The sequence below is a fragment of the Miscanthus floridulus genome, chromosome 18 (assembly GCF_019320115.1).
Source record: "Miscanthus floridulus cultivar M001 chromosome 18, ASM1932011v1, whole genome shotgun sequence".
Taxonomy (NCBI): Eukaryota; Viridiplantae; Streptophyta; class Magnoliopsida; order Poales; family Poaceae; genus Miscanthus; species Miscanthus floridulus.
Window position 1 is genome coordinate 6,049,903 of NC_089597.1, and position 21,119 is coordinate 6,071,021.

The window sequence follows — 21,119 nt, forward strand, 5'->3', positions numbered from 1 at the left end:
CCTCCATTAGCAACGATGGTATCGCAAGGCACATTCTATGAAACCTGCATAACCTCATATGCATAACACAAGAAAACAGAAATCAAGATTAATCTTTTTTGCATACTGAACCAGAGTCATACAAAGAACCTGAGTTCAACAAATACCTTATCAACTACACCCTATTCACTGTCATCACTATCTCCAGGGTCATACAATGAACCAGAGTTTTCATGAGCCACAGCCTTCTTAGCTACAGTGGTCTTGTTCAAAATGTCCTTTGTTGCATTAATACCAAGGGACTGAAACACACGATTGTTCCTCATGATCGTTTCAGCCCTTACTCTTTCACATTTAGTGGCTGGCGACTCTGTGAATGTAGGAAAACAGATCAATGTCAATAGCCTCATCAAAGATATATTTCCTATTAGTAATGGCGCCTATCAATGAAAATGCAGCTTGAAGCTACGTCAGTCCTTTACACACTGGAAGGACTGCATAGGCAAAAGAACACGCCGGGTAACAAAAAAACATCAGAGCCTGATAAAAGGTCTGAAAATCAACTAATTCTTTGAGGATCAAACTACATTACTACAATACTAGAAAATATTTGCTGTAGAACTGGAACCAGGCTCTAAACTTGAAAAGCACTTGCCAGGACTTAATATATAGATGAATTCATTCTGCTAAGGTACTACTAAAAAGAATAGCTTGCCACATAACAGGAACCAAGCTTTTTAACTTTAAAAACACGTAATTAGCAACCTAATGACAATGTAAGTCAAGTTCCTAACCATGCTGCTAGCTAGGATCTTGGCAGACCTGAAGTCGCCGTTGCCTCTGCTTCTTCAGATATGCATCAAGACTCGCTACCAGTCATGGATTTGAGGGAGAAAAGGAGAGATTTCTCCTATGGCTCGGTAGCCAGTAGCTAGGGCGGCCACCCCAGCTTGCCTACAGGGCTACCCTCAGATTTTGACTATAGCAGTTCTACATCACCTACGTGCAGAGACTATCTAATCCCTGACAAGAACCCTATGCTAAGATCCAAGAAATCTGATTATTTTACCTGCTGGTTGCCGTCTGCTTGCTGCCAACTTCTGTGCAGGAGGCATCGTGTTCAAAGGTGGAGTGAAGGAGGACGTTGCAGATGTTGGAGCAGGGCACGTCGTCAGCTCGAGATTCGGAATAGTGGGCTCGTCGGCTATGGAGAGGATGGCGAGTGCGGCGTGGGGGATGGGACGGAGAGGGAGGGGTGCGAGTGCGGAGTGGGGATGAGAAGGGCGGCGAGTGGGAAACCCTACCCGCGGGTGGGGATAGGAAGGGTTCGAGGACTGAGGATTTTACATCCTTGCCCTTTGATACAGCGTTGAATGTCCTAGGCATGTTTAAATAACTTAGAAACTAAGCTTGAAGTATATATACATTAGCAAGATGCAGCTCTAAAATCATGTGTGAATATAAATATTATTCTGATTGAGCACATGGTAAATTTTCTTAGCACATGGTATGTTGAATTTATCGAGAAGCTGACATGATTATTATCTTGAATGAATATGAATACTATTCTTATTGATTGCATACGATAAAATCAAAAAATCAGAAATCGATACTCACCGTGACTCCCGTGAGCTGTGTGCAGTAGGGGTGGGGCTGCAAGGGCGCTGGGACCTGAGCAGCAATGTAGATGCTAGGGGTAGTGGGCACTGGCTAGCAGCCGCGCACCTGGCAGCGCCCACTGCCCAGCTGCCAAGCAGGGTCGGGGCAGACGATCGCGGATGGATCTACCGGAGTGCCGTTGCGCCCGGTTCCCAATCAGAAGCACAGAGAAGATGTGGAGAAGGAGGAGCTCGCCATGGAGGAGGAGCACATAGGCGCGGAGGAGGAGCTGAGGGGCGACAGGAGCATTCGTTGGGCGGCCGGGAGACGTTCAATCGGGAGCAGTCGCCGGCGCATGTGCGAAGACTCACGGACTCCCCATGGAAGAACGGGATATTTATTCTTCATTAATATTGAGTCAGAGATAAATAAAGAAAAACACTAGCATAGACATGAACACTTCTCTAGTCTAGTGGCTAAGGCTACTGATTCATGTTCGAATCTCCGTTGCAGTCCGCTTGGACACGAGCCCATCTGGTTGGCCAGGGCTACCCTCACATGGCAAAGAATACATCTATATATCCACTAAGTTGCAAATGTTAGCAATCACATGTTGATGTCCTAGTGGTTTAGACTCATGGATGTTAATAATGGGATCTCAGGTTCAAATCTTGCCATTGTCTTAATTTTTTTATTTTCTTAATCTTTTACCTCTACCTTAGGAAAAGTATTTTACCTTTTTCATATCATATGACGTGAGACGAAGATGATTTTTTGTTTTTTATTTTCTGAAAATAGCATTACATATAGAGCCCATTAAAATACAACTAGCAATGGGACCAAATATCTCATTTATTATATGTAAATAAAAAGTTATAACAAACTAATATTGTCAATAATTTATGACGACCGCAAGGTAGCATGTTATGACGGAACATAGATAATCATAAACAAATTACTTCTCTAGGTTATGACGATTTTTATTGTGTCTTAATGACGAACACATTATTTTCGTCAAAAAGTCATTCTCCTCCTGAAAATCATCATAAAACAGAATGACTTATTGACGAATTGACTCATCATCACAAAAAAATTGTCATAGATCTTCATATTTCTTGTAGTGAATGGCGGTTTTGGCTGGTTTCCAAATTTATCTATGCCAAACTGACCATGTTATCACTATATAAGCATGGGTGGAGCTCTCCTTCAACACGCACCTCATTTGGAGCAAAGCACCTCACACCACATCTTGTACTCTTTTAGTTCTTAGTAGTAGCCTTTGGAGCTAGCAAGAGCTACTTGGAGAGCTTGTCTCCTTAGAAGAAAAGAGAGAAGAACTTGGTATGAATACAAAGAGAATTTCTTCCATAGTCATGCTCTCATATCATTTATATAGTTGTTCTATAGAACTAGAGTATAGTTGCCTTATTATAATCATGATATATAAACTAGCATATAGTTTATGTGTTATGATCTTAACATGTTCAACTTTATGTTTAATCATTCATATGATTTGTATGAGTAGAAGTAGAGCTAGGGTTGAGGTGGCAGTTCATCGTTCCTTCGGGTTTGCCCATATTCTTGCTTGTCGATCCGTAGGGCGGAGTCCCGGGGGGATATGGGTAGTTTCTTTGTACACGGGCGTGGTGCTCGGGTACACGGGAACCTTCGAATATAACGGTATCCCATGGTTGAGGGGTAGGCGGCAGGTGGTGACAGCCCTGTCCGTCCCTTGTAATCCCCCACATCCAGATATTGTGTAGGAGTCTTAAAGTCTCCCTGGCTTGCTAGCAGACCAGTGCCCAGAGATCTCCCCGTCCATCTTAAACTTAGTTCTAACTCTAATCATATAATTTGTATGATCATCACTTGTTCTTTGCATGGCTATATTAAAACATGCCGGCTCCACATAGGAATATTCTTTTATTGTTTGTTTTCCTTTTATCCTTGAGGTTAGCCCAGATGTGTGTCCATTATCCTTGATATACCATTTTTACCCCTATCATGAATTATGGTTCACTATGCAAGTATGCAATCTTGTTCATGCTCATGCTAGACTCTTATACCTTGCCCTCCTTTGGGAAAATATAAATAACAATACCCTGAATACTTCCGGGTGAAATGCTACAATGATAGATCTGTGCGCTTGTGGATATTCTCTATAATCATTAAGAATAATCATAGTTGGTGTTTCTTGGCGGCGTTGCTAAGATTAACTCAATCTTAGTAATGGTGTTAAGAAATACCAACAGGCATTTCTGGTGCCATTGCCGGTGATGGACTTAAAATCTCCTCACTTGGTGATTGCGCTAAGAAATGCCAACAAACATTTCTAGCGCCGTTGTCGGGGCGGGCATAGGTTAAAGAATCAAGTAGGACATGAACAATGATCACATGCATGTAATGGTAGCCATAGTTGATGCATTCTAATTCTGCTTGTTTTCTTCCTGTTGTGGATGAAAACAGGATAGTGTATGAGTGGTTTTGATCTGCCAAACAACTACACTGATAATCCAGAGGCACTCCTAAGGAAGAGCTGGTCTCGTACCGCTTCCTCTTCTGCTACTCTACTAGAAGTTGAACCAGTCACCCCTGTACCATCCGCTACTACCATCATGGCCAAGTCACTCCGTGACTACTCCACCCCTGCTGTTGCCAACGTGCCCATTGGGCCCGCTGTCAACACGGGCACCAAAAACTTTGAGCTCTAGACTGGCCTCATTACGATGGTGCAGGCAAGCCAGTTCTATGGCTTGCCAAGCGAGGATGCAAGTGCTCACTTGCAATACTTCCTAGAGCTATGCGACACCATAGTCATCAAAGACGTCGCACAAGCTAGCATCAGGCTCCATCTGTTTCCCTTCTCCCTTGCGGGGAAGGCGAAATAATGGTTCTACAAGGAGAAGGAAGCTATCAGTACGTGGGACAAATGTTCCACGGCGTTCCTCGCTAAATTTTCCCCCATGGGCAAAACCAATGCCCTGAGAGGGAAAATTTCAAACTTCCAGCAATCTTCACTTGAATCCATCCCCGAGGCATGGGAGAGGCTGCAGGATTACATCTAGGCATGCCCGCATCATGGAATGGAGAATTGGCTCGTGCTTCAGAACTTCTACGAGGGGCTCACACCCATGTCGAAGGGGCACATAGATGCCGCTGCTGGAGGAGCATTTCTTTCCCTAACTATCGCTGATGCCATAGCACTCATCGAGAAAATGGTGGCAAACCAAAGCTGGGGAGAGGAACAAAAACAACAAAAAGTCATGCATACCGTGAAGGAGGCGGATATGCTTGCCGTAAAAATGGATTTGTTATTGAAAAGACTTGACGAGCGTGCCACTAAAAAGGAAGCCATGAAGAGCACCGTTAAGGCCACGGACTCGCAAATGACTTGCGAAGTCTGTGGTGAGGTTGGACATTCGAGGAACAACTGCCCCAAAACCAACAAAGAAGCATCGTACATCAACAACGGGTTCCGACAAGGTAACAATAACGGGTGGAACAATCAGTCCTGCCCACAAGGAGGTAATTCAAACTTTAACTCAAATTACAATTCGAATCATCCTTCCTTGAAAGACTTGGTCCTAGGCCAAGCTAAAATAAATGAAAATCTTACTAAAAAGCTAACTTATAATGACAAAATGCTAGAAAATATTAACTTTAAAATAGAAGGTTTATCTTGCTTTGTTAAAAATCAATTGACCTTTAACAAAATGATAGAAACAAAATTAGCTCAAATTGTTGTTGCTATTCATGTTAATAATGAAGGGAAGAACCCAGGGCAACCCGAGAATTTCCTTAAAAAATTAATGCGGTGACCACGAGGGGTGGTAAGTCCACTCGTGATCCACCAAACCCTAATCATAAAATAGGAAAAGCACAAGGGCAACAGGAGGACGGACCTTCACCACCAACAAAAACACAAAAAGATCAAGGGGAAGATGAGGAAACAGTACCACAAGACTTTGCTGATACAAGCTACTTGCCGTTTCCCACAAGAAAGAGGAAGCAGGCCATGGACGAGCAATTTGCTCGTTTTGTTGAGATGATAGAGAAGATCCATGTAAGTGTCCCACTAATGGATGTCTTACATGTACCTTCCTATGCAAAGTACATCAAAGACATCATCAACAACAAACGACCTTTGCCATCCATGGAGGTCGTCAAGCTGACGGAAGAGTGTAGCGCTGCTATACTCAATAGTCTACCTGAGAAGAAGAAGGGCCTTGGGTGCCCCACTATCACATGTTCAATTGGCAGCCAACAATTTGATCATGCCTTGTGCGACCTTGGGGCAAGCATAAGCATTGTGCCCAAGATCGTCTTCGACAAGTTGAACTTCACCCACCTTGTGCCAACACCGATAATGCTCCAGCTGGCCGATTCTATGGTCAGCTAGCCAGCAGGGATTGCCGAAGATATTTCGGTGAAAATCTAGGGTTACTTTGTCCCAATCGACTTTGTGGTGCTGGACATGGAAACAACGAAGGAATCGCCCCTCATCCTTGGGCGACCATTCCTCAGCACCGCACAAGCACAAATTGATGTTGGAGCTAGAGAAATCTGCTTCAACATCAATGGCAAAGAACAGAAGTTTGACTTTCGGTGAGATTACCTCCGTTCTTGTCTTGATTTTTAGGCATCTTGGTCTCTTTATTTGATCTCTTCCCCAACAGAGTCGCCAAAAAGTGTGTTGACGTTAGATTGTGATCTAAGCCACACACCAGCAAGGGCTAGCTTGCCTTAGGTTGCACACAACCTAAAACACGCAGCAAACAACTCCATGAACGACTAAACTGATCTAGAGAATGGTTAGGTCGATCTAGAGCTTGTCCAACGCCGCAAAGCCTGGGAACGTCTCTCGGGAGGACCCGTCGGGGAGGAGCACACCTAGGGTTGTTCTAGGACCAGCAAGGCCACCTAGAATGCCGATGAATCTCACAGAGAGATGCAACGAACTGCAGGAGGGTTGGAAAAGGGTAAAACTAGGTAGTAGATGTATTTTTTGACGATTGAGTGTTGGATCCTTCAATTGGCCATGATCCTCTCGTATATATAGAGGGGGTTGATGTAGACAAGGCTCGATCTTCCAATAGGTATGATAGCATCGATTGGTGGAGACTCGACGTTCATGAACTAGGCTTCGAACCAAGGCTAATTTGGACCCCCGCAACCGTTACACCACTGCTCCGTTGGTTATCAACCAAGCGAACACGATTGACCTCGCTAAGAAGGCTTTCCTGCAAGCGAATCGAGAACACAAGCAAGAATGGGATGAACGCAATCCAAAATTGCAAATAAATATGAGGCTTATGATAACGAGAAGGAGTTCAAGTCGTTATTCGAAAGGACTAATCGCCACAGGTGAACAAGATCAAGAACAGGGGCCCTGGTTCACAGCAAGCGGCCTTGGCGACACAATTGTAGCAAAACGATGTATGTTTCATGAGAAAATCAAGAACTAAACAAAACAAAAACCCTAACAAGAGCTACGACAGCTTATTATAGAGTCTTGGGCATCACCCCCCTGGACGCGTCATTAATGGGCCCAAACACGATACACGGTCCAACGGACCAAAAGACGGTGTCGCAGCACCTTGGTAGGTTCTGGACACTGACTTGTTTTGACAATTTCTATTGATTCCTATGGGCTTTTGACATGAGACCACTTGCATTAGCTTTCTTATCTAATTAGCTTTCCATCCATATGTGGATCGTCAAAAATAGAGCGCAGATGCACCCGTGTGACCAGTTTTATGATAGACTGGTCCTGGAACCCGAGATGGGCTCCAACTTCAGTTGGACTAGGCCTCCACCATGAAAAAGATGAATTGGACGCCCATGATGGAACTCCTCCTCTCCTTGGATTGTATGTGATGGAGTGATGTCCTTGTCGTCCTCCCTTTCTTGAATTGAAGTCATCCTCGACTGAAGTAGATCGTCTCCTCCATTGGATGACAGCAACGATGGCTCCAGAAGAAGACATTCATCTTGGCGCCCAATCCTTCGCAAAGGCGGCTACCATGGTGGCCTCCCTGCTGGGAATTCATCCTCCTTCTCCTGCAAAAGGTTAGTAGAAAGGAGAAGACAACATAAATAGTATTATCCCTACCAACTACTTAGGTTGTGGACAAGGAAAAGCAAGGCACTCAACTCTCAAGCGTCTTGCCACGGTCTTACAAGTGTTCTTACCAAAGCAACAGGCGATGCAATTGATCGGTGATTGTGATACCGTTGTAGCTTGAGTGTAACAGTTGCAAGGCGAACCTGTACTTGGTTAGAAGAAAGTGGAGCTTGGACAGGCACAATATAGTAGCAAGGAATAGCAATAATTTAATTCAAAAATTACAAGATTGAAAAGTAGTCCCAAGCTAGTCTATGTTGCTGGCCTAAACTCGTCCTAGACCTAGTTCAAGCAAGCAATACAATACAACTCAGCACAAGGACTCAAAAGGATGCAAGCACTTCTGAACTCTTTTTTTCACTTTCTTTTTCTTTCCTTCTTTATTTTTCTCTCTCTCTCTTTTTTAAGGTGCGGTCTTTTTTCCTTCTTTTGGTTTTTGCACCTGTTTGCCTTTTTCTGCCTTTGATTGATTTTTTAACCAGATAAGTGCTGCAATACAACCTTCAAATATATCCAGTGGTACAATGCAATTAGAGTTTAATTTCTCTCTAATATGATGCAAGACTCAAGTTCTAGGATATCAAAAAGCAGCATGATATGTGCTTCCAAAAGTAGCTCTCCAAAGTCCAACGTACATGCTAAGGAAGAAACCAAATTGGACTTGATATCTATTAGATAAGGAATTATGCAAATTTTCCTATTTCTTGTCTGCTCACATACAACTAAATTTTTCTTTTCTTTTTTTAGCAAGATGGCACAACGCATTTGTACTTTCTTGACTAACTATCAAACAAGAAACCAATCTAATATGTGTATACAGGACCAACTCAACACCAAACTGAGAGGAACAAATTCGAGAAAAACTAGACTCTGACTTGGATAAACCAATGAACACAACGACGCAAAGGGATGACCATTCAATAAAGCAAACTAAAATTAAAAAATATTGCGATGGCAAAAGGGGCTGTAGGATCGGGAATATGTGGTAGTGTTTTTTTTGTGGACTCTAGGTAAAGATAAACAGATTTAATCTAAAGAGAAAAACACATAGATATACCTAACGAGCAACTAGGTCTCTAATACCACTTGATGTAGACAAGGCCCGATCTTCTGATAGGTACGATAGTGTCGATTGGTAGAGACTCAACGTTCACGATCTAGGCTTCGAACCAAGACTGATTTGGACCCCCGCAACCATTACACCACTGCTCCGTTGGTTATCAACCAAGCAAACGCGATTGACCTCGCCGAGAAGGCTTTCCTACAAGCGAATCGAGAACACAGGCAAGAACGGGATGAACATAATCTGAAATTGCTAATAAATATGAGGCTTATGATAACAAGATGGAGTTCAAGTCTTTATTCGAAAGGACTAATCGCCATAGGAGAACAAGATCAAGAACAGGGGCCTTGGTTCACAGCAAGCGGCCTTGGCGGCACAGTTGTAGCAAAATGACGTCTGTTTCATGAGGAAATCAAGAACTAAACAAAACCCAAACCCTATCAAGAGTTGTGGCAGCAAATTATAGAGTCTTGGGTGTCACCCCCCTGGACGCGCCCCTAATGGGCCCAAACACGATACACGGTCCAACGGACCAAAAGACGGTGTCGCAGCACCCTGACAGATTCTGGACGCTAACTTGTTTTGACGATTTCTGTTGATTCCGAAGGGATTTTGATGTGAGACCACTTGCATTGGATTCCTTATCTAATTATCTTTCCATCCATATGTGGATCATAAAAAACAGAGCCTGGACGCACCCGTGTGACCAGTATTATGATAGTCTGGTCCTAGAACCCGACATGGGCTCCAACTTCAGTTGGACTAGGCCTTCACCATGAAAAAGATGAATTGGACACCCATGCTAGACCTCCTCCTCTCCTTGGATTGTATGTGATGGAGTGATGTCCAAATCAGGGGTGGTCTTATCCCAATAGAAAACATCACCAAATCGTGATCTCCATGTTTTCTATGCAAAAACACATCCAAAAATCAATTTGGAAAGTGTTTAGTTCGGACTTGCACACGCAAACCGGCCTAGCCGGTTCCCAAACCGGCCTAGCCGGTTTTTGAAGGGCTGCACAGCCCTATGGCTGGGCAAGCCGGCCTAGCCAATTCTAGAACCGGCCTAGTTGGTTCTACAGCAGCCAAACCGGCCTAGCCGGTTGTTCTGTTGTGTGTCCAGGGCAAAATGGCTTCTGAAAATCACAATTAATTCGTCCGGACTCCCAACGGGGTGAACCATATATATTTTTCGATCAGCTCGACGAGGGAAACACAATGGTGTAGTCCAATCTTGCATTTGAAGAACTTGCCCTTGGCCAGTTTGGAAACCAACCTGGCCGGATTCGACTGGACCAGCACTCCTGAATTGTTGTTTCTTCGTCCGGGCTCCAAATAAGATGATCCAAATAAGTTTTCTAACCATCTTGATGAAAGAGACATGATGGTGAAGTCCATTATAAACATTGACCACTTTTGATTGTCAACAAGATCATGCACTTCACTTTTGTCAACAAGAAAGAAGACCCATGTGTATCTTGTATAGTCATCCACTATCATAAAGCCATACTTATTTCCACCAATGCTAGTGTATGTAGTTGGTCCAAATAAATCCATATGCAATAAATCAAATGCTTTACTAGTGCTCATTGTGCTCTTCTTAGGATGGGTGTTTGCAACTTGTTTGCCGGCTTGACAAGAGCTACATAATTTGTCCTTCACATCTTTCAAGCCTATAACTAGATCATGCTTAATTAATCTATTTAATTGCTTCATTCCAACATGACCAAGCCTTCTATGCCATAACCAATCCCATGCTAGATTTGGTGAACAAACATGTTGACAATTGAGTTTCACTAGCATTGAAGTCAACTAGGTAGAGGTTCTCATATCTAAATACTTTGAATATCAAGTTGGAACCATCTATACTTATGATCTCTATATCATCAACTCCAAATGTGCACTTGAAACAAGATCACAAAGTTGTGCTACCAACAATAGGTTGAAGTTCAAGCCCTCTACTAGCAACACATTGGATATGCTCATGTCATTGGATATAGCAATCTTACCAAGCCCCTTGACCTTGCCTTTGCCATTGTCACCAAATATGATACTAGCATAACCATCATTGCCACTTGAATTGATTGAGTTGAACATTCTTGCATCTTCGGTCATATGTTGAGTGCATCCACTATCAAGCACCCAATGCCTTCCCCCGGCTTTATAATTTACCTACAAAAGAAGATCAATTCTTTTTAGGTACCTAAACTTGCTTGGGTCCTTGAAGGTTAGTTACTAAGGTCTTTGGTACTCAAATGGCTTTCTTCTTTGAGCCCACCATGGATGTACCAATGAACTTAGCCTTCACACCATTGGTACCCTTAGTGAGCAAATAGCAAGAATCAAACTTGATTGATGATACATTAGCTTGTGATTTCTTGCTCTTGCAATCATGCTCTTTGTGACCAACTTGCTTGCATCTATAGCAATACCGACCATTGTCCCTCACAAAACTAGTCTTGTGAGAAGCAAAGACCGCCTTGCCCTTCTTGGGGTATAGCCCAATCCCTCTTTATTGAGAGATGCTCTTTGGCTACCCAAGCACATAAGCAAGCGGTCTTCACCACCATAGGCCTTGCCTAAGGCGAGAGTGAGCTCATTCACCTCTTTCTTGAGGGTCTCATTTTCTACCATAAGTGAGGCATCACATGTGAAACCGTTACTCAAGGGTGAAGTAGTAGTGGAGGTGCTACATGAAGAGTTAGTGGGAGCAACAATGATAGGCTCAAAGAAAGATTCATTAAGTAGATCACAAGTTGAGCCTACGTCATATGTTACAACAACCTCCTTCTTGTCTTGCTCAAGGAGAGAGGAGTGAGCCTCTTCAAGCTTTTTGTGAGCTTTACCAAGCTTCTCATGGGCTTCTATTAGCCTCTCATGAGTAGCATTGAACTCATCAAAGGATTGTTCAAGAGTTTGAAGCTTCTTGCGCAATTCTTTGCACTCCTTTCTCTTTGTCTCAAAACAAGTGTGAGCTTGTTCTAGCATGTCCATGAGGTCTTCCTTTGAGTGTTCCTCATCATCATCATCATCACTCTCACTATCACTACCATTACTCTCATCATATTTTACCTTAGTGGCCTTAGCTATGAAGCTTGTCGATGGAGTGTCGAAGAGAGAAGACTTATTGTTGATAGCAATGCTTGCAATTGCCTTCTTCTTGGATGTCTTCTTCTCATCATCACTAGAATCATCATCATCCAAAGAAGCATCACTATCCCATGTGACTACATAAGAGCCACCCTTCTTCTTCTTCTTGAAGATCATCTTCTTCTCCTTCTTATCTTTCTTTTCCTTCTTCTCATCATCATCATTGTCACTATTGTAGGGACAATCCGCTATAATGTGATCCTTGCTCTTACACTTGTAGCATCTTCTCACATAGTCTTTGTTCTTGTAATTATCTCTTCTCTTTCTTGCACCATAGCCCTTTTTTTTCATGAACTTACCAAACTTGCGCACAAAGAGAGCCAAGGCTTCATCATCAATATCACTAGCTTCCTCATCATCACTTGATTCTTCTTTCTTTGACTTACCCTTGCTCTTGGATGAGGCGCCAGCCTTGAAAGCTATACTTTTCTTCTTCTTGTCTTCCTCTTGGTCAACCCCCTCCCTTTCCACACGGTATGTCTCTTGAGTCATGAAATCACCTAGTACTTGGTTAGGGGTTATATCCTTCAATCCTCCTCTTATGATGATCAACCTCAATGTTTCAAACCATGGAGGTATGCACATTAAGAACCGATGAGAGACATCATCATCATTGACCTTCTCACCCAAGCTATTCAAATCATTCACAATTACTTGGAGCCTATAGAACATCTCCGGAATGCTTTCATCATCCTTCATCATGAAGCTTGTCAATTTGTCCTTGAGGATGTATAGCTTTGCACTCTTGACCTTCGGTGTGCCTTCATATATTTCTTCTAATCTTGTCCAAACTTCACTTGCTCTCTCAAGATCTTTGATTTGCTCAAACACCTTTGAATCAATTGCATTGTAGATGGTGTTTAGAGCCATAGTGTTGCATTGCTTATTCTCTTGCTCTCTTGGGGTTGGATTGGTGGGATCAAGAATCACAAAGTCATTTTTAGTTTCATCCCAAACCTTCTTATTGATTGACCCCAAATACATCTTCATCTTTCTCTTCCAATAGTCAAGAGATATTCCATTTAAGAACGGTGGTTTGCCCCCAACATGGTTGAACACAATTTGAGCCATCTTTGACCCCGAAGGATATTAAGCCGTAATCAAATAGTGACCATGGCTCCGATACCACTTGAAATGTCCAAATGGCTAGAGGGGGAGTGAATAGCCTAATAAAAACTTCCACAAAACACTAGAGCAACTAGTTAGTTAAATAGAAAGCGAAGCTTTTTGCTCTAGCTCTACACAAAGGTTGTAAGTCACCTATCCAACAATTCTAGTACATTATGATTTCTAAGCACACACAAAGGCTATGTCACTACTCTTACTCTAGTTGAGCTAGCTACAAACCAACAAGAAGCTAAACAAGCTACTCAACTAACTAGCAAGAAGGCTACACTACACAAAATACCTCTACTACAAAAGTAATGCAAGGGAGAGGTAGAGATGTATACCGCATGTGGCAAGAGATGATCACCAAAAATACCAAGTGAATACCGGGAGAATTTCAATACACAATTGACACAAGATTTTTCTCCCAAGGTTCATGTGCTTGTCGGCACACTAGTCCCCGTTGTGTCGACTGTTCACTTGGTGGTTCGGTGGCTAATAGGTATACACAAGCCTAGCCCTACACAAGGGCGCCACAAGAACCTACCCACAAGTGAGGGTAACTCAAGACACGAGCAATTTACTAGAGTACCTTTTGACTCTTCACCGGGAGAAGGTCAAGAACTCGCACAAATCACCGGCAGATGGCCACGAACAATCACCAACTCGTGCCAAAGCTCCTTCGCTGCTCCAAGCCATCTAGGTGGCAGCAACCACCAAGAGAAACAAGAAATCTACAACAAGAACAATCTCCAAGTGCCACTAGATGCAATCACTCAAGCAAATGCACTTGGAATCACTCAATCTCACTTTGATTTACACTATCAAGCCAGGGGATGAGTGAAAGGGAGTATGCTCAGCTCAAAGGAATGTCAAGTATGTCAAAATGCCAAGAGAGATCCCTAGGAGCCGGCCAAAACTATTAAATAGACACCCCTCAAGTTTACTAGCCGTTATGCGACGAAGGGGTACCGAACGCTATGACCGGACTCAGCGACCGGACGCACACAGTAGCGTTCGGTCACTGGATGACCGCCACATGTCCCTTGCGTTCAACGTCGCTCGTTCATCTCTAATGGCTAACTCCCACTCGCACGCTTCTGTTTTTCTGACTGGACTCGATGATCAACTGATTAGACGCGCGGAGCCCCAGCGTCCGATCGTTTCCTGAGAGCTCTCCGAGCGAGGTTTTGTCGACCGGACGTGTCAAGTCAGCACTGACCGGACTTGCCACCTACCGCGTCCGAAACCATCCGAGTCAACAGTGGCATAGGTGCATCCGTTCACGGCCGAGGGCCAGCATCCGGTCGCCTCTGCCGAGCTGGCCGAAGCTAGGGTTGAGTACCGGACTCACTTGGCGCGTCCGACGCAGAGTCCAGTCACCTCATGACCTACCTTTCTTCTGCTTTCTCAACTCCAATCTCTTCACCCTTGCTTCCAAGTGCTAAACACAATGTGTCTCACCTTTGTGCATGTGTGTTAGCATTTTCTCAAAGTGTTTTCAAGGGTGTTAAGTTAGCACACTAGGTCCTAATGCATATGCATGAATGAATTCACCTAATGGCACTTGATAATCACAATTACCATAACTTTCCCTCTTCATAGTACGGCTATCGATCCTAAATACACTCACACCCTTTATGATGTCTTGAGTGCCAAAACAAAAACTATTTGATACTTTTGCCTTGATCACCATGATTTTTGTTTTTCTCTTTTTTCTTTTCCAAGTTAGAGCACTTGATCATCTCCTTTGGTTGCCTCTAGAGTGGTCAGAGAACCAACTAGAGTGGTCGGCACACCTATAGAGTGGTCGGTACACCTCTGGAGTGGTCGGAGTACCATCTAGAGTGGTCGGCACACATCTGGAGTGGTCGGCACACCTCTAGAATGGTCGGACCACCATCTAGAGTGGTCGGCACACCTCTAGAGTGGTCGGAGCACCATCTAGAGTGGTTGGAAGTCCTCGGGACAACAACCATGACCATCATCTAGCTCCAACACTTGGTCTTGGACCATCCTATCTTGTCTACACACTTAGATCAAAGATCAGTCCATAGGTTTTATCAATTAGCCAAAACCAAATTAGGGCTTTCACTTACCCATTGTGCCCATGCTGAATTTTCAGAGCAGTGCAATCTATGAACCAATTTCAGCAGCAAGCAAATGTTTTGTGTGCCCACATCCTTAATGCACAGCCCTCCTAGGTCTTTTGTAGTGCACACATTTGGCCGTGCCACCAAAAATTTTGATGGAGAGGCTTTCCCATCGGTTTTCCCAGACCACATGAAGGCGCGGCGTCGTTTGTCCATTTGCTGAATCACTGATGCAGGCAGCGGTAGAGAACTCATGAAGTAAACGAGTTGGCTGTCTAGAACTGAATTAACAAGCACCACACGACCCATTGTGTTAAGGAGGCTCGCCTGCCAGGAAGCAAGATACTTGTCTGCTTTCTGAATATACGGAGTATAAGCTGAGATGGACAACTTGTTTACTGAAAGTGGGAGGCCCAAATAAGTTTGAGGGAAACCTTCTCTTCTGCAGCCTAGTTCCTGAACACTAGCTTGCACTGTATCTTCAGCCATATGGATTGGCACAACCGTACTCTTGCCATAGTTAATATGCAGCCCTATCAGGCTAGCAAATTGATCTAACAGAACCTTCAGAGCGCTAATGCCCTGCAGGTCACCTTTTAGTACGATTAAAGTGTCGTCGACGTATTGGAGTACTGCACAGGGGTCTCCAGAACAAATTGGGTGTGTTATACTGTCAGTGTTTGCCTTGTCACCCATTTTTGTCGTGTTCCATCCTCCATGGTGTGTCTACTGCTGTTGCAACCCCTGTCCTTGTGGTTGCCCATGGTGCATGGCGTCAATGCTGCCAGGGAGCCCTTCAGGTCTGCATGGAAAACAACCCCCACTCGGCCCCTCTGCGTCCCAGATCAAGGCGCTGCCGCCACACCGGTCGTTTATTCGTCATGTTTCCTTCCCCGGATGGTGCCTGTTGTTTCTTCTACTCTCGTCATCGTCGATGTCCAGGTGGTGGCCCCGCCGTGGTTGGGATGCCTCTCTCATCTACACTATTTTTACGTTGGGTCTACATTTTAAGTTCCTCCTAATTGGTTCCTCTAAATTTTAAACCATTAGATCTTATCAAATGAACAACTCTCATTATTTGTAGGCACTGTAAAATATCTCTAAGATATAGATAAACTTTTGCTCTCTCATCTACACAAAGCCTCTCGAGTGCCCAAGAATCAAATGGGCAAATGAAGGGCTCTTATACTCTCTCGCGGCCGCACGGGAGGCCTCATATGCGCCGACCAGGGTGGCACGCAGCCACGCGCGACCACCCCTCGAAGTGAGCCGTAGGATGAAGTACCAATTTGCATGTTGTTGATGTCATAGTTTTAATAAAACTAAAAAAAACTATAACTGCTAAACTAAGCATCCAAATTAAATTCTGATTACACCATCATGTTTCTTTGCAATAAACCCTTTGAAATAAGACCCCACATGGATATACTTAGATAAAATTTTGTTAACGAACACTTATCACATGAAAATAGAATATTTTCTTTTATTGAGCAAAGAGTATTTTCTAGGTTCAAAAAATAATGTTCCATCAAAATGTTCTCGGTTCAGAAGAACAACACTCCAGATCTAATAGAACAAATTATATGTTCATGCGATTGGTATAGTATTATAATATTGGCTAAAAAACAGCAAAAGTTATGAAATATATAGAAATAGATAAATAAATAAATAACATAATATCTGTAAAAATAGAAAAAATGAATAACAAAAACTTTGAAAGTTCATAAATATATAAATAATAAAGAGCGTAAAAAGAAAAAATAATAAAAGATTGAACAAAGCATAAGATAAAAGAAAAAACCCCACATAATAAAGGAAAAATAAAAGAACATCACATGGTGATACTATTTAAACAATTTAAAATATGCCTTAAAAGATCTCATGGCTATTCAAAGATAATTGTGAAATATCCCATTTATATTTGTGAAACAATAGTACTTGAACATCCCAAAATACATTATAAAACATCTTATGTGTATACTACGTGAACATCACAAAATAAATCACAGAACATCATATGTATACTACATGAACATCACACAAGACATACGAGGAGACAAAAATAATAAAAAAACATATAATAAAGGAAAATAAAAAATCATCACATGGATTATTTGAACCGTCTAAAATATATCACATAACATCTCATAAATTATGTGAATACTCAAAGATAATCAAAAACCATCTCACTTATACTATGTGAATATCCGAAAACATATCGTAGAACATCACTTATATACTAGATGAACATCATATGGGTATCTCATGAAAATGTAGGCATTAAAAGAGTAAGGGCCTGTTTGGCAGGACTCCAGCTCTGAAAACACAGCTCCAGAGCAGGTGCTCCACCATGGAACAGCTCTATAGTCAAGCTGAGCTCCCACCAAACCGTTTGGTAGAGCTCCAACTCTAAGATGGACTCATTTGTAATTTTTGAAACATAAATAGGGGCTAAAAATAAAAAAAACATCTCCTTCCTCCAGCAGGCGGCAGAGCGAGGGAGGGGCCAGACCTGGGCGGCGTGGCCTAGGGAGGGGCTCGCTGCGGCCATGTGCGAGGCAGGCGTGGCTGGGCCCAAGGCCGCTGCAGCCAACGCAAGGGCGGCGTGGCCGTGCCTGAGGCCGACGCGAGCTTGACGCTTGAGCGCGAGGCAGGGTGGGGCCAGGGTCAGGGCGTACGGCGCGAGGCGAGGTAGGGCTAGGGTCGCCGTGGCCGGCGTGGCTGGTGGCGGCCATGTCCGGCTGGGCAAGCACGCGCTGAGGGCGTGGGGACAGGGTGAGCGAGGCATCGGAGAAAAAAAAGAAAGAAGCACGAACCGTTCATTTTCCACCAATCATTGACGTTGCTGAGTAATTTTCACTAACTCCACGAAATTAGAATTTTCAGAGCACCCCTTGAGGTGCTTCATAGATTTGGTGGATCTAGAAGCTAGATCCACGTTTTTGGCAGATCTAGAGTTCACGGAGCTAGAGCGTTTGGCTGAAAAAATTGGGACCAGAGCTATTTTTTAGGATCTGGAGTTCCGTGGAGCTCTGTCAAACACCCCCTAAAACCTACGTAATAAAGAAAACAAATAAGAAAATAAAGGGAAAACCATGTAACAGTGGAAATAAAGTGACAAATACGAAAGAATGAATGAAATAAAAATAAAAAAATAATCAAATATGAATAGGTGGAAGGAAAAAATAATACGCAACCACGCATAAAAAAGAATATAATAAAAAACATATATACTACTAGAACAACCTAAAATATACACACAAAACACCCACGAGTACTACCCAAATTCTCAAAGATAATCTTGGAACATCCCATTTATACTATGTGAACATCACAAAATACATTATAATACATCAGATGTATATCATGTGAACATCACAACAAGATATATGGGAAAACAAAAATAATAAAAATAAAAACATGTAATAGAGAAAAAAACAAAAAAGAACATCACATGGAAAATATTTCAAACAACCTAAAATGTATCCTAGAATATCCACAAGTACTATATGAGTACTCAAACATAATTACGGAACATCTCAATTATACTATGTGAACATTCAAAATACACCATAGAACATCACATGTATATTACACGAACATCATATGTATCTTATAAAAATATAGAAATTAAAAGAGTAAAACATGAAAACAAAAGAATTAAATAAAAAAGAAAGAAAAAGAAAGTTAAAAATATAAAGAAAATTAAAATTAAAATAAAACACCACAGAGAAAAAAAAGAAAAAAAGAAAAGAAAAGGAAAAAAGAAATAATAAATGGAAAAAAAAAAGAAAAACTCATGGGCCGCTGCGCACAGACATCACATGGGAAAAAGTCCACTTTTCCTCCTCATCTTTTGCGAAAGTCCGATTTTCCTCCCTGAACTCAAAAACCAAACACAGGCACTCCCTCATCTATCAAATCCGTGCACGTGACCACCATAGCTGGTATGCACGATGGTTTTTGCACTACTGGTGCCACGTCGGATTTGGGCCCACGCTAACTCAGCCCAAGGCTAAATTAAAAAAGAGGTGGCCGATCTTGCCCAACCTGAACCAAGCTCTGCTCTAATGCTGGGGATGAGTATTCAATATAGCTTGTGCGCCTTCTCTGGTTTCTCTTGCTAGCCTCGTTCTTGCCAAGTTGAAAAGCATAAGGCAAGGTGCTTTATCACATCTCCAAAAAAATTCTGCTAGTCCTTCTTGTAGAACTCCTTCTTCCAGTTTGCATAAATGTGTCTAGCACAATTCCTATGTTCACCTTCTGGTGCCCATTTGCTGACAACATTAAGAATTCCTGCACGAGTTGCAAAAATTGTAAAACATCTACCTTCACATGTTTAAAATTGTAACATCAGAAAAGTTAAACATCAGGTTACCTTTTGCTGGTCTGAGATGAAAACCCATTCCTTTCCTCCTTGCACACCAACATCCCTAAAGAGCAGATCACAGAACCAATCCCAATTTTCATTGTTCTCCTTGTCCACAACTGCCCAAGCAATAGGGTACATCTGGTTGTTAGCATCCCTCCCAAGAGCACAAAGAAGTTCACCGTTAGTTGCTCCCTTGAAGAAACACCCATCTAACCCAACAACCTTCCTGCAGCCAGCTTTGAACCCTTCTTTGCAAGCATGGAGACATATGTACATTCTTCTAAAAATAGGAGGATCTACATTATCTTCCTTGTGAACAATAACAGTGCTTCCTGGGTTGCTTCTGAGAAGCTCCATCTGGTAGTCATACAGCCTAGAGTACTGCCCTTTAGTTGCATCCAAAGCTTTCTTCACCACTAGTGCTTTTGCTCTCTTTTGGCTTGGGCATAGAAACATGGGCAAACATTTTTTCTTGAACTGTCTGCAACATATGCCCAATTTTCCAGCATGGGTTGGCAAGAATAAACTTCTCATAGTTTCTAGCAATTATAGTTACAGTGACTAGTTTGTTGTCTCTTCTAGGTGGACACATGTGACTATTGGTAAATGTAGATATTTGCCAACTATCACACCTAGAAGTATTTGACAACAGACATACCCATGGACAACCTTTCCAGTCACATATGACCCTCACCCTCTTTGGATCATCCTTAGCAAACCGAATAACCTTTTCTCTCATCCAAGCCATGTTTAATTATAGCCTTTTTGAATTGCTTCTTAGAACTAAACTTCATTCCCAACTTAAACTTGACAACAGGATTCTTCTTGTTAAATCTTGGATACATGCTACCTTGCCCTACACCTCCTAACTCATCAACAGATGCAGCATCACTACTATCTACATATGGAGTGCAGTTGCCATCATCCTCATCCTCTTGTCTAGTTTGTGGCCTAGATGCAACACCCTCATATGTGACATCATCTAAGCTTGCTGCCTCACCCCTCTTCATCTTCTTCTTGAAATCCAACTTTCCTATATATCTGGGCTGCTTCTTCATCATCACCTGAACTACATGAGTCTCTAGGCATGTAATCACTGTCAGTGTCAGACTTCTCATCTCCATTTGTCTCTCCTGGCATGGTATTTGCTTGTTCTTTCCCTTTATTTGGACTACTGTAAAATTGTCTGACAAGGGCAACATGCTTCTCTACTTCTTCTTTGCTTTCACTTTTCCAAAAAGTCAAAGGTTGCAGATCTTCGTCTTCTATCTCATCATCCTCTGGATTATCTTCCATCTCTTCCTCATAGTCACTTGCTTTAGCTGTTGCATCCTGCTCATGATTTTTAGCATACACATCTACAACACCACCTTCAACAATGCAGTCAGACATGTACTGGCACACCCTGTCATCATGGGAGGATCTACAGGGTATGCCAGGTATGCACTGGCATACCCTGCAGTTCTAGCATGTATAGAGTATATATACATGTATATTTATTTGTAGTAAACAGAAAAACTTGCAAAATAACTAACTGAGGCTGCGTCGTGCGGCGTGAGGCCTTTTCACTTTCGAGGCCCACGACCTCACCCAGTGACACGGCCTATACCAGCTACGGGCCAGCCTACGGCC

The 21,119-nt window shown here is 42.7% G+C and overlaps 1 protein-coding gene, 1 non-coding gene and 1 pseudogene across 2 annotated transcripts; all 3 read right to left on the reverse strand.

The window, feature by feature from the left end:
• Positions 1–161: 161 nt before the first annotated feature.
• Positions 162–12,986, reverse strand: LOC136523204 (uncharacterized). Its single transcript, XM_066516969.1, has 2 exons — positions 11,612–12,986; positions 162–349 (listed from the first exon to the last, which is right to left on the reverse strand). The coding sequence occupies exons 1-2, from the start codon at positions 12,984–12,986 to the stop codon at positions 162–164; spliced, it is 1,563 nt and encodes a 520-aa protein (XP_066373066.1).
• Positions 4,557–4,663, reverse strand: LOC136524937 (small nucleolar RNA R71). The gene has a single exon (XR_010776283.1). It is a non-coding gene; the product is annotated as a small nucleolar RNA R71 (small nucleolar RNA).
• Positions 12,987–19,307: 6,321 nt separating the features above from the next.
• Positions 19,308–20,879, reverse strand: LOC136523205 (uncharacterized; annotated as a pseudogene).
• Positions 20,880–21,119: the final 240 nt, after the last annotated feature.

What these genes read in the sequence shown, in the direction of transcription:
- LOC136523204 (XM_066516969.1), bottom strand. Translation starts at nt 12,986, where the DNA reads ATGGCTCAAATTGTGTTCAACCATGTTGGGGGCAAACCACCGTTCTTA. An exon ending in AGAAGCCCATGAGAAGCTTG is followed by an intron (nt 350 to 11,611) that starts GTAAAGCTCACA and finishes CTACATTCACAG; the next exon opens with AGTCGCCAGCCACTAAATGT.